General features: G+C 45.0%; 1 protein-coding gene across 1 annotated transcript in view; it reads left to right on the top strand.

Annotated features, from left to right (window-relative positions):
- Positions 1-14,434, top strand: part of timeout (circadian regulator timeout) — a 116,092-nt gene that overhangs the window by 89,597 nt on the left and 12,061 nt on the right. The window contains exons 16-23 of the mRNA XM_089596351.1: positions 8,471-8,636; positions 8,713-8,911; positions 9,059-9,302; positions 10,041-10,141; positions 11,727-11,826; positions 11,907-12,038; positions 13,459-13,674; positions 14,141-14,417. Coding sequence (XP_089452477.1) covers positions 8,471-8,636; positions 8,713-8,911; positions 9,059-9,302; positions 10,041-10,141; positions 11,727-11,826; positions 11,907-12,038; positions 13,459-13,674; positions 14,141-14,417 — 1,435 coding nt within the window. The remainder of the gene's footprint in view (positions 1-8,470; positions 8,637-8,712; positions 8,912-9,058; positions 9,303-10,040; positions 10,142-11,726; positions 11,827-11,906; positions 12,039-13,458; positions 13,675-14,140; positions 14,418-14,434) is intronic.

Here is a 14,434-nt window from a genome sequence, read left to right as displayed (position 1 = left end):
TATTTTAATGTGAATTTATTTTTGAAAAGCTAAAAGCTCCCGATTTGAATACCGCAAGTTTCATTGGAATGGCCCATGTACACCCCCTTGCCGCAACTTGTATACATCGCATGACTGTACATATATGCTTCTGTATACAGCATTAACAACGGCTATACAGCACACGCTCGCAGATGTCAAAGCGCACACGCCATTAAATTAACTCTATTGCCGCTCGGCCGAGCTTATTTGTCGCTCGTCGCGCGTATATTTATAAACGCCCGAAAATACACCGAGCGATTAATTGGACGGGCAAATACGCGCCCTCCCCGACCCCCTTCCTTTTTCCCGAGCCCCTTCTCCGATGCGCATTTGTTTGCGGTGCCATACACTGGACCCAGGAAGTACAGCGCATGTATGGCAGCGGCGCGGTGACAGGACGATAACGAGCACAGATGAAATATATCAAACGCTCCGTTTGATCTCCACCGCAACTGACTGTTTTCCTCCCATTTTTTTCGGTTGGGAAAAATAAATCCACCTTCCAACGTATGCGCCCGAGCGATACCTATACGGACACGAAACAGGGCTCGTCAGGAGTTACACGTAAACATGCACGCCGCGCTGACACGGTCGATTTCGAAGCTTCTCCGAGTAAGTGCACGTGGATGCGCTCCAAGTACACACATGGGGTGCGGTAGAACCCAAGTTTACTGCGAATCTGGCAATTGTTCCCTCTCCGTCAAAACTCTGGAAATAATAAGAAGTTTATCTCTCGCGATAACTATCGCACGTGTCTTTTTTTTAAATTACAGGTGACGTAAAATTGATAACGATCGGTCTGTCTCTCGTTCGCGTGTCATTTATAGAGTTGAAGCTCCATTGGCCACTAACGGCACGCGCGATCGCCGATTCGATCCGAATCAAGCCGAGCTAGCCTAGCTGGTGTTACTAACAGGGGAGAAAATTTTCTCAAGTACCTGTGGTGATTGCTCCGTGAAAATGAATTGATCGAATCTCATGTGCGAGCTCATTCCGGCTCTATTGTAATATCAAGAGAGCGTGGCTGCGGGAGCTTTTGATTCTTTCCGCAAATCCAGCAACGCGGAGGGGGTGGGCTAACCCAACGAATATCTCGAAAATTAAACGAGCACGGCAGAAACAGAGAGGGGAAAGGGAAAAGAGTGGCTCTCTCGACCCCTACACAGGTGTATTTATGCAGCAGCGCGCGTCTGCGATAAATTAATGCAAAGTGCGTATACATATACACGCTCTGCTGCATTATTGTAGTTCATTATTCGCGTATATAAACGACTTGCAAACAGCGCGAATAAGGGAGGGAAAATATGTATTCATTCGATCCGCGATGGGGATAAACATATTTGGAAAACGATAGGAGCGTATACATAGACACGGCCTTGTGGACGGCAACGGACTCGCGATAACGCCTCGCTTTACCGAAAGGCTTTTATGGTAATTTCCAGCGGAGCTCTCGCGCATTAATTCGTGATTGATATTGGCGTGAAAATTGCTTTGATCCAAATCGTTTGCCGTGATTTTGTTGCATATTACAATGGACGTCTTACACGCTTCGCTGGCGTATAAATACTTATGCTGACACTTACCGGATCTGAATAATAATGGCACTCGTATACATCAAACAAATAAAGAGAAAAAATTTAGTTTTCCTGCTTCATTTGAGTATATCCGAATGAGGGACGGATATGAAAAGTCCACCAGCGGCACTGGTGCCAGAGTACACCTAATACCAACGTCATCATCATTAATATAACCAGCGCGACGTGGTGGGCGTTATAACCCCTCGCGGCGCTGCGACAGCGCTAGCCTAATTGCGCGCGAGGCCGGGGCCATTTCGGCGAAAGGGCATCACGGATGAAGCGATAGCCGCTACTATGCATTCAAAGGGGCCGGGGGATGTATAATAAATATATATATATATATATATGTATGTGTGTGTGTGTGTGTGTGTGTGTGTGTGTGTGTGTGTGTGTGTGTGTGTGTGTGTGCGTACCTATTATCCAACATCGCGGAGATGAAGAGGAGGGGGGTACTAATGACGGTTTGTTGCAGTGGTATAGTGGCGATGAGCGCTCGGCCGGAGGGGCCCGCGAGAGAGATAAGCGACGCGCACGTGAGCCGCATCCTCCAACGCGCCGGCCACTCGCTCTTATAACATTATCCTCTCGTGCTCGTGGGCTACCCCTCGTTATGGTTATTTTTCTTCGTTTGACTATTGTAAATGCTCGCTGCGCGACGAATTACTTTTTTTTTTTTTTTTTTTTTTTCCCCCCCTTCTTTTACTCCCCTGAGCAACTTTGTACGGGCAACTTCCTTTGCGAATAGTATTACAGTGTGGTATATGGCAAGAGAAAAAAATGCCCGACATTTGTGATGAACCTACCCCCATCGGTACTAATAAAGCCTAATCCTACGGTACATAATACAGCGCACCGAATCATCCTCCCCCTCGGAGACCGATCTGTCTCTCCCTCGTGGTCCCCCTCTGTTACCGCTCGTCCGTACTTTGTCATCTGCTCCAAAAGCCCTTCCTCCCCTCTTTGCCCCTCGTTTATTCGCGCGAATTCGAGGGGCCATCGGCAGTTCGCACTGCAATAAACTCATCGATAGCTGCAAAAAGGGGCTACATGTATAGGTAGGGACCATCAATAATCAATGGCAACCAGCGAACATACGTTGACGTTTCGTCTCCTCCTCTCTGCCTCTCTCATGTGCTTTTATCTCGCCGAGTTCGACTGCAGTTGGTCAAAAGGGTGCATTTTTGAAACAATTACTCCACCCTTACTGAATGCCGCGCACATAATCATCGTTTTTAGTGTTCATACATCTCGTATAAATACATTGGTACAGGTAGGTGTACGTATATAATAACCACTCTCTGCACACTGCATCCGTCCTCCATATAACACACAACGAGATATATACCTACATGCATAATAGACCAAAGGTATTCAGTATACTTGTATACGCTCGTCGCATCATTAGTGCAACCGGTGCCGTACGGAAGCGCATTTCCTCGTCCTCTTGGCCGCAACGAAAGTTTGGCGCTCTCGAAACTTCCGCAATATTCATCTCCTTTCATGTCGTTGTGACTATTGAAGAGTCGAGCTTTCCGAGCGACTTGCGTCGCGTTGTGTACGCGCCGAACCTCTCGCCGAGGATACTCGATTTTATTGGAAAACATACCTATATACCTGCCGGGCCTGGGTGCATGAATGCCACGCAAAGGAGCAGGGAAAATATACAACGTCCACAGTTCGGCTCTGCCCAGAGGGAGTGGAAAAAAAAAACGAGGTAGCTCTGCGATTGACGCGGTGATTTTTTTTTCCTTTTTTTTTAGCGCTTAATTGGCACGCGCGTGACATTCGATTTGACGGCGATTTCTTTTTTACCTTTTCGTTGATTTTTCCCAATAAATAAATCCTTTTTGAGGATTTTGTTGTTATTTTCATTTTTGTTTTTTCCGCTGTTTGTTGTTACAGTGTTGCGAGTCAACGCGAAGTTTGTACGTCCGAAGCGCAGCAGAATGGAATTGATTTTAATTAAAACGCGTACGAGTATGTATGTATGGGTGCAGTTGTCTAATGTAACGCTCTCGTAGTCAAGTAAGTAAGTAAGTAAGTTGGGTTAAGTAGTAAAATAAACTGTCTCCGGTGAAATTTCCTCCCCGAGAGCATGATGTTTGCACGGGGTGTAAGAATACGTGTGGCGCAGGAAGTTCGAGAGTCGCTCTGTACCCCATTGTACCATGTATACATAAGCTGATAATTACCATAATTGAATCAGAGCGCACCGTCGTCGTATAAGCGAGCGAAATTTCGTAATAAACAGCACAACTCTTGTTCTTGTTCCACGCGACTATATATATATATCTACTCTCGGCTGTGCATAGCTACGCTATGTGTGAGTACTTACACTATTTTGGCGCTCAATAGAAACATACTTAGTTCATGTTTATACTTATACGCGCAAAGAGAAAATTTCATTAGTTGCTATTCGTGGGAAAAACAATGTTTTTGAAATGTGCATATGCAAAAATGGGAAAACCTCCAAAAACGTAATGAAAAATTGAATTAAATTTGCAATTTTTTAATAAAACTCCTGGCGCACGGACACAGAGAAAGAGGGGGGAGGAAAGTAGAGCTGAAAAATGTAATAACCCTTTAGGTCGAGGGAGAGAGAGAGAGAGAGAGAGAGAGGACAAAAAACGCGAAACAGTCCGAGTCGTGGTGCATATGTAGCTCGGTGAACGAGTGACATTTAAATGACTCGGGGCGAGTATGTCCGAGCGGAGCCAGTGTACGGTAACAGACAGCCGACGTCGATGCAAATGCCCAAACAACGTTTGCCATTCGAGTGGACGGGGAGACAGAGGAAAGACAGCTACTGGGGGGGGGGGGTAAAAAGAGCACGTCGGGCCGAGGGGCGAAAAAGGGTTCGGATGGGAGGCGCGCTCGGACCGTGGTACGTGCTCGCGTTGTTCAAGTCCGTTCGCAAGGGAGAGCGGACGTGAGGTATGGACCGATGGGAAGACGAAGGCGTTTAGCCAGTCGAGGAAATGAAGGCTACGATAGACTCGGGGAGACGAAAGCTTCGAGCTTGTACTTCATTTGGCGCGTACGAGAGTTGTTCGGGTTATCGAGTTAATGTTTGAAACTTCTTTTGTCGCCGTCGTTTTCGCAGCTGTGCTGGTGGTGGCTAAGAGGATGGATGTATTTTTTTTTTTTTTTTTTATTTACGACGCCGTTCCACCTGGGCGGGTAAGCGGACTTGCGGGCTCTGCAACTTTTCAACTCGCCCACCCCGAAAGAAGTTAAGAGGGGCTTGGAAACGAATTTTCATCAGATTTTTCGCAGCTGTCAGAGCCAGCCGGGCCAGAGTGCCTTCGACTTGCGCTCGCCTCCCTTTGATCGGAGCGATGGTAAAAATAATTTTGTTTGCTCTATGGGGGTGTGCCAGGAAGTGGCATGGAGTTGAAAACAAAAATGATAACTCGATTAACTGTTGTTGTTTCTGTTGTTGTCGTTGTAATCGGGGATCATTCCGTGGCCTCGAAAACTCACGATTCACAAACTTTGCGCAGCCACGAAAACTCTCGAGGGCACAAGTCGAAGGAAAAGTACAGGGCGGGTACACGAAACAGCACAGCAGAGCCGATTCGGTTTGAATAAGCAAGTTATTGGGGAGGGGTAATAGCGGGACTTTGACGAGCGCGGAATACGTAATTCCTGGTGCGACGGCCTGTATGTATATATATACGTGTTTACCGTGTTACGGATGAGGCACGTGGTTGTAGACGACGATGATGTTGTGTGGTATTAGGGGTTGAAGATAGAGGTCGTAAACACCTTCCACTCTGTATTTTGCTCGGCGATTTTTCAGTTTTCGCAAGCACGGCTGCTTCTTATTTTCCGTAAGCCCGTGAAATAGGTGTGTTTGATCTGCGTTACCAAATTTTGAAACTGGAGCGCTTTGAGAAATTACTTATTCGGAAAAATTGACTCCGTGAGTGCTTACATAATAAAGTTTCTTCACTTCCATCGATGGTTTACTCATATTATACTACTTTATCTTCGAATAAAAAAAAAATGTATTTTTTGCCAATTAAAGTTAAAAAGTGAGTTTCGATGTACATTATTAAAATGTGGGTGTAACTTTTGTTTTTCTTCAAGAAAAAGCACGAAAACAGATGAATAAATAACAAACAGTTCATGCAATCGGTGCAGTCGAGCTTTTTTTTCCTCTTCCATCATCATTTGTTCGAGCAAAAGCTCTGTATCACACGAGACTTTGCGCGAAATTCCCTCGAGAAAATCAACTTGGACGTAATGCGCGTGTCGCATCAATTTTCCCAACAACGAACGATTCTGCTCTGGCAGTACCCGATGTAATTAACTCCCCTTGTACCTACCCACCCCTACCCCCTATGTACGAAGCTCGGCAACCTCAAACTGACGTCGACCACGCGTAACAGACACACGCCATAAAAGAAGTTAAGGAAAGAAGGGGAACAACGTGTGCGACGCGTTAATGAAATTAAGCCGGCGTCGAAAGTGCCAACCGGCAGCTGCCGAAAAATCTACGCGAGCAGTAGCCGCAGACGCAAGCCAAAGTTTTTTTGCGCTACGTGTGTATAGGTTGAGTGCGAGACGTTGTTTCCCGTCGTCTAATCTTTTTCGTTCTTATCCGTACGCGACAACGAGGCAACGTATATAGTCCCCTCTAATCTCTTTTATTTCATTCCGAGAGTTACTTGTGTACCCACTCGAAGGAGGAGGGGGGGAAGAAGATCCGAGTCGACGCGCTAAGGCGCACGACAAATCTCTCCCTTTCATCTCCATTAGAAGGCCATTCGGCTTGATTTTCAATCTTCTTCCGTGACTCCTCGTCGGCTCTTTTTTTTTTTTCTTTCCCTTCCAAAGCACCGCCGACAGATATGATTACACTCGTAAATAATCCTCCAGCGCGGCGTTTATCGAACGCAGCGTACATATCTCACGTGCCGGCCCAACTTGCCCCAGGCGCGTGTATACACTGTAAATCAAAATATCCCGAAAATTTTCCAGCTCGCATTTATCTTTGCCCCACCTCCCTCGCGCCCCGTCCTACTGTTTTTCCTCTGTCCATCATGTATACGCTTTGCTCTCCGTGCCCCCTCGCCCCCACCGCAGCGACGAATTTTCCCGCGAGCTAAAAGTCGTTTCCCTCTGTCGACCCTCCAATGCATTTACCGAACATTTCCTTGTTTTTGGGAGTAGTTACAGGTGCGCACCCTTTGTACCATCGCCCTGTCCTTTTTTCACCCACGGCCCGTCTTATTCACCGACGAATAATCAAGCTGGCGAGAAAGTTCGTTCCGTATGGGGGAAAATAGCCGTGGGTCCCACCAAGTTCTTTTTTTTCCTCCCAGCGTATATTGTGCACGAAAGTCGTGGCCTGAGCTAAACGTGTATACCTACCCACGGCGTTTGCGTACACGTAATTGACGAATGCAAAGGAGAGAAATGCTCCGAGATCTTTCTTTCCTCTCTCCTCGGTTTGTTTTGAATGAGTTGAGCGACTGTAGGTTGTGAATATTTAATGTGTTAGTAAGGGCCATTGTTGAAATGCATTTCATAAACGAGTGTTGGTATCAAGATAATATAGTCTTGAGCATTTCGTATTTTATGAATATTCATGTGGGGGATGACTCTTTAAAGTGTTACTTGAAAAGTATGAGGATAGAAACAAACTTGCGCATATATCTCGCCGAATTCTTTACGTAAAATTAATGTGGAGAGCAAACGACATCCATTCGGTACATCGTCATCCACAGGCAGTCCAAAAAAAATGTCTCATCGTATTTCAGTCCATGTTAGGGTGATCGTTATAACCATACGGGCCTCTCGACGCAGACTGCATACAAAGGTTACTTCTCGTGGCATTTTCCCCCTGTTAATTACCGTAATAAGCCGGCCGAGGCAGGGACGTTTTTCCCCCTGTTCCTTCCCTCGAGCATCTTACGCCGTGCCCCTCCGGCGACGCAGCCACGATGATAACCGCAATAATGGCCAAAGAGTCGGAGGGAGGAAACGGAAGACCAAAGCAGACTAGGGAGTCTGCCGTGTCTTTTGATGTTTGCCGGGGGGGCTCCTTCTGCCCTGTATGTGTAGGCACGGCACGAATGTTAAAGCCCAGGGATGGGGGGGGGGGATTATGAAAAGTCCCCTCCTCTCTTGCGCTACTGATAAAATGACGCTTATTCATGCACCCCCTCCACCCTTGGCTCGTGTATACCTACTTACGTATAATTCCGTGAGAGCCATAGTTTCCGTTGCTCTCTTGTGGTTCGACTCAATGAGATTTTCTCGCCCTCTTTGGCTACACGATTTACCGTTTCAAATGAGAAAATTTAGATCGGCACCTGTATGGTTGAAAATTAAAAGTATAACGAAATCAGTACAAAAGGAGGGGAAGCTAACGAGGCTACGTCATCCCTCTGTCCCTCGGAATGAAAATTTGTAAACTCTTTCACCGTTGCGGGAGGTATCGCTCGCGCGAAATCCCTCCGTGGTGGGTTGGAACTTAATTAACAGGTTCTTTTTTTTTCCTTTTTTTCCCCCAGAGGAAGCCCCTCTCATTCAATTTATTCTCTTAATTCTGGGAATAGAAGGTGGGCGCGTCCTGCGCTCACTCGCGGCGCAGTTACGACGTTGGCGGTAATCTTCTTTTCCCGGGGATCGCTTAATTAAAAGAAATTCATTCGGGGATTGGCCGCCCAGGGCCAAAGGGAACGCCACGTTTGGCTCTTTTTTACGATTCTCCTGCTCCGTAATAACCCCCCCTCCACCACATTCACTTCTTGCTCTTTATACTTTAGTGCGCCAATAAATTGGAGCGCTTGTTTTTAGCGAGTGTGTGTACACACGTTGTCTGTAATGTTGTATTATGCCGATGTGCTTGATTCTTCAAGTTTCAGATGATGTGCCCGCGGAGAGCAGTCAGTCGCGGAACGGAGAGGCCAGTCGGATCGAGGGTCTCTTGAATCACGACGAGGAGAGCGAGGAGGACGAGGACGAAGAAACGGAGCAGCCGCGCTATCACGAGATGGACTTTCAGTTTATGGACTTTCTCCAGAGGTGAGTTTTTTTTTTTGTTTTTTTTTCTCGAGGGGACGAGTGTCTTTCAAAAATTCGGTCGATTATCGTGTTTCAGGTTCGTGAACATGAGGGCCGTGAAGAACCTGACGATTCTCTTCCAGCAGTTCGAGAAGAACTCGAAGGAGGTCAACCACTACGTTCTCAAGATGTACCACCGCATAGCGGTCGAGTGCAAGATGCCCGCCATGCTTTACCAGGCCTCGATATTCCGGGTCTTTCAGAAGATCTTCGAGCTAAACGACCCGCTCCACAAGGTTTTTAATTTTCCTTTACATCCGTCCGCGTATCTTGAAACTCGTCGCCGATCGTAAAAACTTTCCGCGGTTCGTTGGACCACCGTTTGGTTCGTTAGATTCTCCCATTGTTGAGGAAATAAGAAATGTCAATATCCTTGTGCTCAGGACATGGACAAGTTCGCGCGCTACATATTCTCGAGCTTTGCAAAAGTGGCGGCAAAGAATCCGAAAGCCTACATGGAGTTGTTGTTCTGGAAGTCGACGAAGGAGGCCATTGAAATGACGGATGGCTACGACACGGAGCACGAGGCCAGGGGCAAGAAGGCCGCGCGCAAGGCTTGGTCCGACGTTGAAGAGGACGAGTTGCGCACCCTCTTTATGGAGCATCAGACCAACAAGTACCCGCAAGGTGGGCTCTCATTTTTTTTCTCCATCGTTACTCTTGGATTTACGATCCTTTATTTGATGATGTCTCTGGATATTGACGTGGTATACGGTTTACGATGCTTCGATGGGTACAATAGGCTTTCCGACATTTACGGCGTTTCTTAGTTATGGGGGGTCCGAATAAGCCTTATTTAGTAGATTCATGCCTTTTTTTATCAAATAAAAATAAGTATTTGCTGGGTGGACTTGAAAAGTGTCAAAATTTGGATTCACGACTGAAAAAGCACGCGAGGAAACAAATACATCTACCGTAAGGCATATTCATGTGAAATATTATTTCATATAGCACTTTTGATGTACTTACCTACCTTTTCCGCTGCACTTACAATGATAATAAAAATACAAAACCACAATAGAGATGTTGATTGTTGCACTTTGTCGAAGCTCGGTTGTTTTGAAAATTATTTCATCATTGTGAAGCTTCCACTTATTGTAAGCTCCAGTGAGCTTTTGCGATGCAACGATCGTGTAATTTTGCATGAAAATTTTCAAATAAGCTCGGGATGAACAAAAAGAGATTTCGTTCTCGACGACGAAAATAAAGCTCTCGTTCGCAAAATAATGGATCTTCCATGATTCAAATTAAAATGCTTTTGTTCTCGGGCAACGACGTCAATGGGCTCCGTGGCATCTTATTTACGTTTAATGGGGCGTCCCGAGAAAACAATTGTCCCCAGCCAACAAATGCCTTTCATTCCAGATGTGATCGATTTCATCCAGAAGAGTTTGATCAACCAGGACCGCACGAGGCGCGCCATCATTAAGAAGCTCAAAGAAATGTGTCTCATTGTCAATTCAAAGGTGAGTAATCGAAATGCAAAAAGAAAAACATTAAACCGTCAGAAACAGAATCAGCTTTTCGTTCGTCCATTCGTTCAGCTTTAATTCTCATCGCCCTACATCGTACATCTTGAACCAACGATCATCTCTCCACATAAATTAAAGAATAACGAGCAAAACAAAAAAAAGGTCCGAGGGAACGAAAGCGCATAGCGAATTTGACGAAAAAAAGGGGGGGGGGGAGAATGGAATACTAAAAACGGGGGATACGCAAAAGTACGTGGCTCGGGCTTCTGGGCGTTTTTCCGTGCGCCCAGTTTTCCCTCCTCGATTCCCCCAAGACCGAGAGACACTCTCCGCGTCGTCGATGATTTATGGGGAATGTTGCCCAGAGGTAACCCGGGGACCGAGTTTTAAACTCGAAAAGTGTCGTCACTGCGCAACAGCAGCGATGGGTACAGGTAACTAAATAAAAATGCGTATACAGGTCAACGCGTGTAAAAAGCGAGTCGCTCCCTTATGGGGATTACACGCCGTCGCGTATACTCGTGGGAGGCAAAAGCTTTCTGCCGCGATGGATGCCGGAGTACAGGGGAGGATATTCACGTGCGACGTGCTCGCCTGTGTAACTCGGGTTGTTTCTTTTATTTATTTATTTCCTTTTTTTTTTTTTTTTTTTTTTTTTAATGGACATTTAGTGCCTTTTTTCTCTTTCATTTTGTTTAAACGCGACAAACAAATAAAAGTTTTAAAACCATGTCAGATCGCCCATATGATTATACCCTTTCATTGGTTGACACAAAAATTCATTTTATATTTAATCAAATTAAATACGAAAGCTCGTATCTTCACGGTATATATGTATATGTTGTTCGTATACAATTCACCTGATGAAAAGTTTTTAATTCGGTGTTCCTCTGCCATTTTGCTAATCGCGTTACGCGAAAGTAGGTCCCTTAATAATTCGAGATATGTAATGAGCAGAAACGCCTGAAAGCTTTTTCAACCAAATTATTTTTTTCATTTCATTACTTTTCTCCTTGTTATTGTTCATTTGAATCTTGAAATTATACTAATTAGAGAGAGAGAGAGAGAGCTCCTTGATTTCTATATGTATTGGAACAAGCACAGCCAGTAATTTTATCGAAATAATCGACGTATTCCATACAATGACAAAATTGATTGTCATTTAGATAACCTTTTTATCCGTATTGTTATATATATATTACAAATTGTCAAGCTTCCTCTTTTTCGCGTGAAAGGTTTCATTATCTCTGCTAAAAGGTGATATCTTTGTTCGTCCATTTGTAACGCGAAAAACGAAATTGGATCGGAGATACGAGGTTTTTGCATTCGTTTCATTAATCGGAGCGGGCAGCTGCATCGATTCGCGTAATTTGGCATCGTACCATTTTTCCCTGGCGTTTCGTCGATATGCATAACAAAAAGCGCTTTTAATGACACTACTTTGTATACAATAGCTGCTGATGCGATCACACACGCCGGAGATAAAAGCGCCTTTTTGATTGGATTTTTTCAAAATGATGGGCTTACTCGTGTATTATTTCAACGCACAGGGTTGATCAGGTCTTGTTGTTTGTTCCAGTTCGTGAGAGCGGAAGTGCAAAAGAGGCTGCCCAAGGAATGGTCGGAAGAGGAAATTGCCGAGCTCACGGAATTGTGGGAAAAAGTTCGAGAGGAGGATGGTACGTATACTTTGCGTTCTGGTAATCGTGATTCAAAAGTCATTGGTAAACATTTCACAAGCCACGCTAAATTTTCGTAGATCCCGTTGGTTTAATTTACGATGCGTTGAGAATCAAGCGCTCGAAGCCGAAAATCAAGGAAAAACTTTTGGAACTCCATTTGGCTACAGACCCAAAGCAGCTGAGAAAGAAGAGGACAAGAAAGAGCGATGGTACGAAATCAAATATAAATGCATGAAACTTATTTTTAAATAAATATGAAAAGAGCGAAATGACGCCGGGCATTATCACCATCCAGTGGGACAAGTAAAAGGAGAAAGAGGCCGATGAAATAAAATAAAATGAAAATGAAACAGCGATGGCCCCGTGAATCTCGGCAAATTAATTCCAAGCCCCTGCCGGTGAACAAAACGCACGCGTGTCTACCCGCGAACGACATCATCGAAGCCTCTGTGCACCACTGCGTCCGTGTGTGCACGCATAGTCCCGGATCCATTGTTGTTTCTCTTGTTTTCCATCAAACTGTCACATAGACAGAGAGAGAGAGGGACTGCGTTTCCACGCGCTCATGCAGGCATGAGGCCACAATGAGCCAAAATGCGTTGACGCGATTTCGCTGCTGCTGCTGCGCGTTTATCTGCCGCCTCTCGTTCTCCTCTGCCAACACAATTGACACAATGACGCTACTGCAGCGTAGGGCTTTCTAGCTTTTTTTTCCTCCATGATACTGTTTTTTTTAGCGTCGTTTAAATCGTTTATTTTTTTGTTCTAGCGCGTCGGAAAATGAGGGCTTTCAGCCGTTTGTTATTTTACGTTGAAAAGAGGGCGCAGTTTCATTTTTCAACTGCATATTTTCGATCTTGGTTTGCTTCGCAAAACAAATAATAACGCTTTCCTTGTGTACCTTTGTGCAACGTTACCAATGCAAATCGCCATCTCGAGTAACAGGACACCCAATAGAAAAATCCAAACGAAAAAATAATGGAGCATGTCTTTGCTTTGACACCACTTACGTACACGTAGCTTCACTTTGGCACATCTCAGTCGCCCGGAGTTCCGTAAAAATTGTTTCTCGCGTCCCTATTTGGTTCTTATGGCACAGCAAGAGAACAGATACGTCTATTTCAAACTTCGCTTCTGCTGCTGAATAACGGAAAAGAAAAGTGTGCCTTCCGGGCTTAGTGTATCGAAGGAAAAGGAGAGACACTCTGGGAGTGCGAAGCACAGTTTTTCCTCCCAACTGAGCTTTTCCAAATGTATTTTTTTCTGTTCTACTTCAATAAACAAACGCGTACCTTCCTCCCTTTGAGCTCGAGTTTGTCTGATGGTTAGTACAGGCAGAACAGTTTCAATATCGGTTTCATGTATGCGCCCTATCAATCTTGTATCGCACTACAGGGATTGAATGAATTTATATAAAAGAGCGATATTTTGCATTTATTTGCGATTCGGATCGAATGTAACTCCCGGATTGTGTAATACGCTGTACATGTATTTACGGCGATCAATCATATAGCACATTTGTACTGTAATCGAGTTAAGTTTTGTTTTTTAAAATTACACATTACAATTTTGAGTCAACTTTTAGACTCAATTTCGCGAAAGCCCTTACTGTATTTAAAATTATTCCAGGTCCAAGATCAGCGTGGGAAGCTCAATCCGCAAGCGAAGACGAGGACGACTCGAACTCAGATTCCGACGACGGTGGAGACGGTCAGGATGGATTCAGCTCAAGAAGGGACAAGAAGAAAAAGGAGGATCCAACGAGGAGAAGGAAATCCAAGCAGCCTACGATCGTTTATACAGACGCTCAGTTGTCAGGATTACTGAAAGACGTCATTGAGAAAGGTACAGAGATAAGCTCTCTTCTCGGCTTTTTCTTTCTTTTTTTCGTCCCTCCCGATTTGTGCGAAAATCCATCCCTTTAAATAACGTGCAATGGGTAGAGCTATAGGTGTGAGAGGATGCTTTTTTTTTTTTATTTCACATGTGATTTTTTTTTTCTATCCTGTTGTATAATATTATTATTTTTGTAAGGCTTTATTTTCTTCTCGGGGCAATTTTCACCCGCAACAATATTTTTTTCCCTCCTTATATTTCATCTTACCGCACGCTGCCTCCTCATTATAAATAACTGGGTCACACTGTATTAACATTGATATGTCACGAACATTTCCAACAAACATCCTCATGATACTCGACTAGTTTGAGCAGCAACCCCTTCTGAAATTGAATTTAATAATTACGCAATGTCATGATGCACGTCTAGAGTACGGAGCTTGAAAACGTAAAGTGATTTTTTTTATTTTTCAAGGCATGGAAGCGACGCTACATTGGTTGAAGGAGTCACTCGAGGAATCGTTAGAGGACCGTGACGAGGAGAGTCCAGAGGACGAAGCTCTAGTGCCATTGACAGCCGAGGTCTCAAAGTCCATGGACTCGCCCAACTTCCAGCGTTTGTTGCGAGGCATTGGCATCCAGGCGCCGGATCTTGAAGAGTCCTACTGGCGCATACCTGCTACTATGCTCGTGTCTACGATCAAGAAGCGCTGCAGTGCGATCGAAGCTGCTCTGCGTGGGGGGGGGGGGGGGTAATTTATCCCGAATT

The sequence above is a fragment of the Copidosoma floridanum genome, unplaced genomic scaffold, assembly GCF_036245765.1.
Source record: "Copidosoma floridanum isolate Cflo_tuat_1 unplaced genomic scaffold, Cflo_Japanese_pri ptg000030l, whole genome shotgun sequence".
Taxonomy (NCBI): domain Eukaryota; kingdom Metazoa; phylum Arthropoda; class Insecta; order Hymenoptera; family Encyrtidae; genus Copidosoma; species Copidosoma floridanum.
This window is presented reverse-complemented; position numbering and strand designations above follow the sequence as displayed.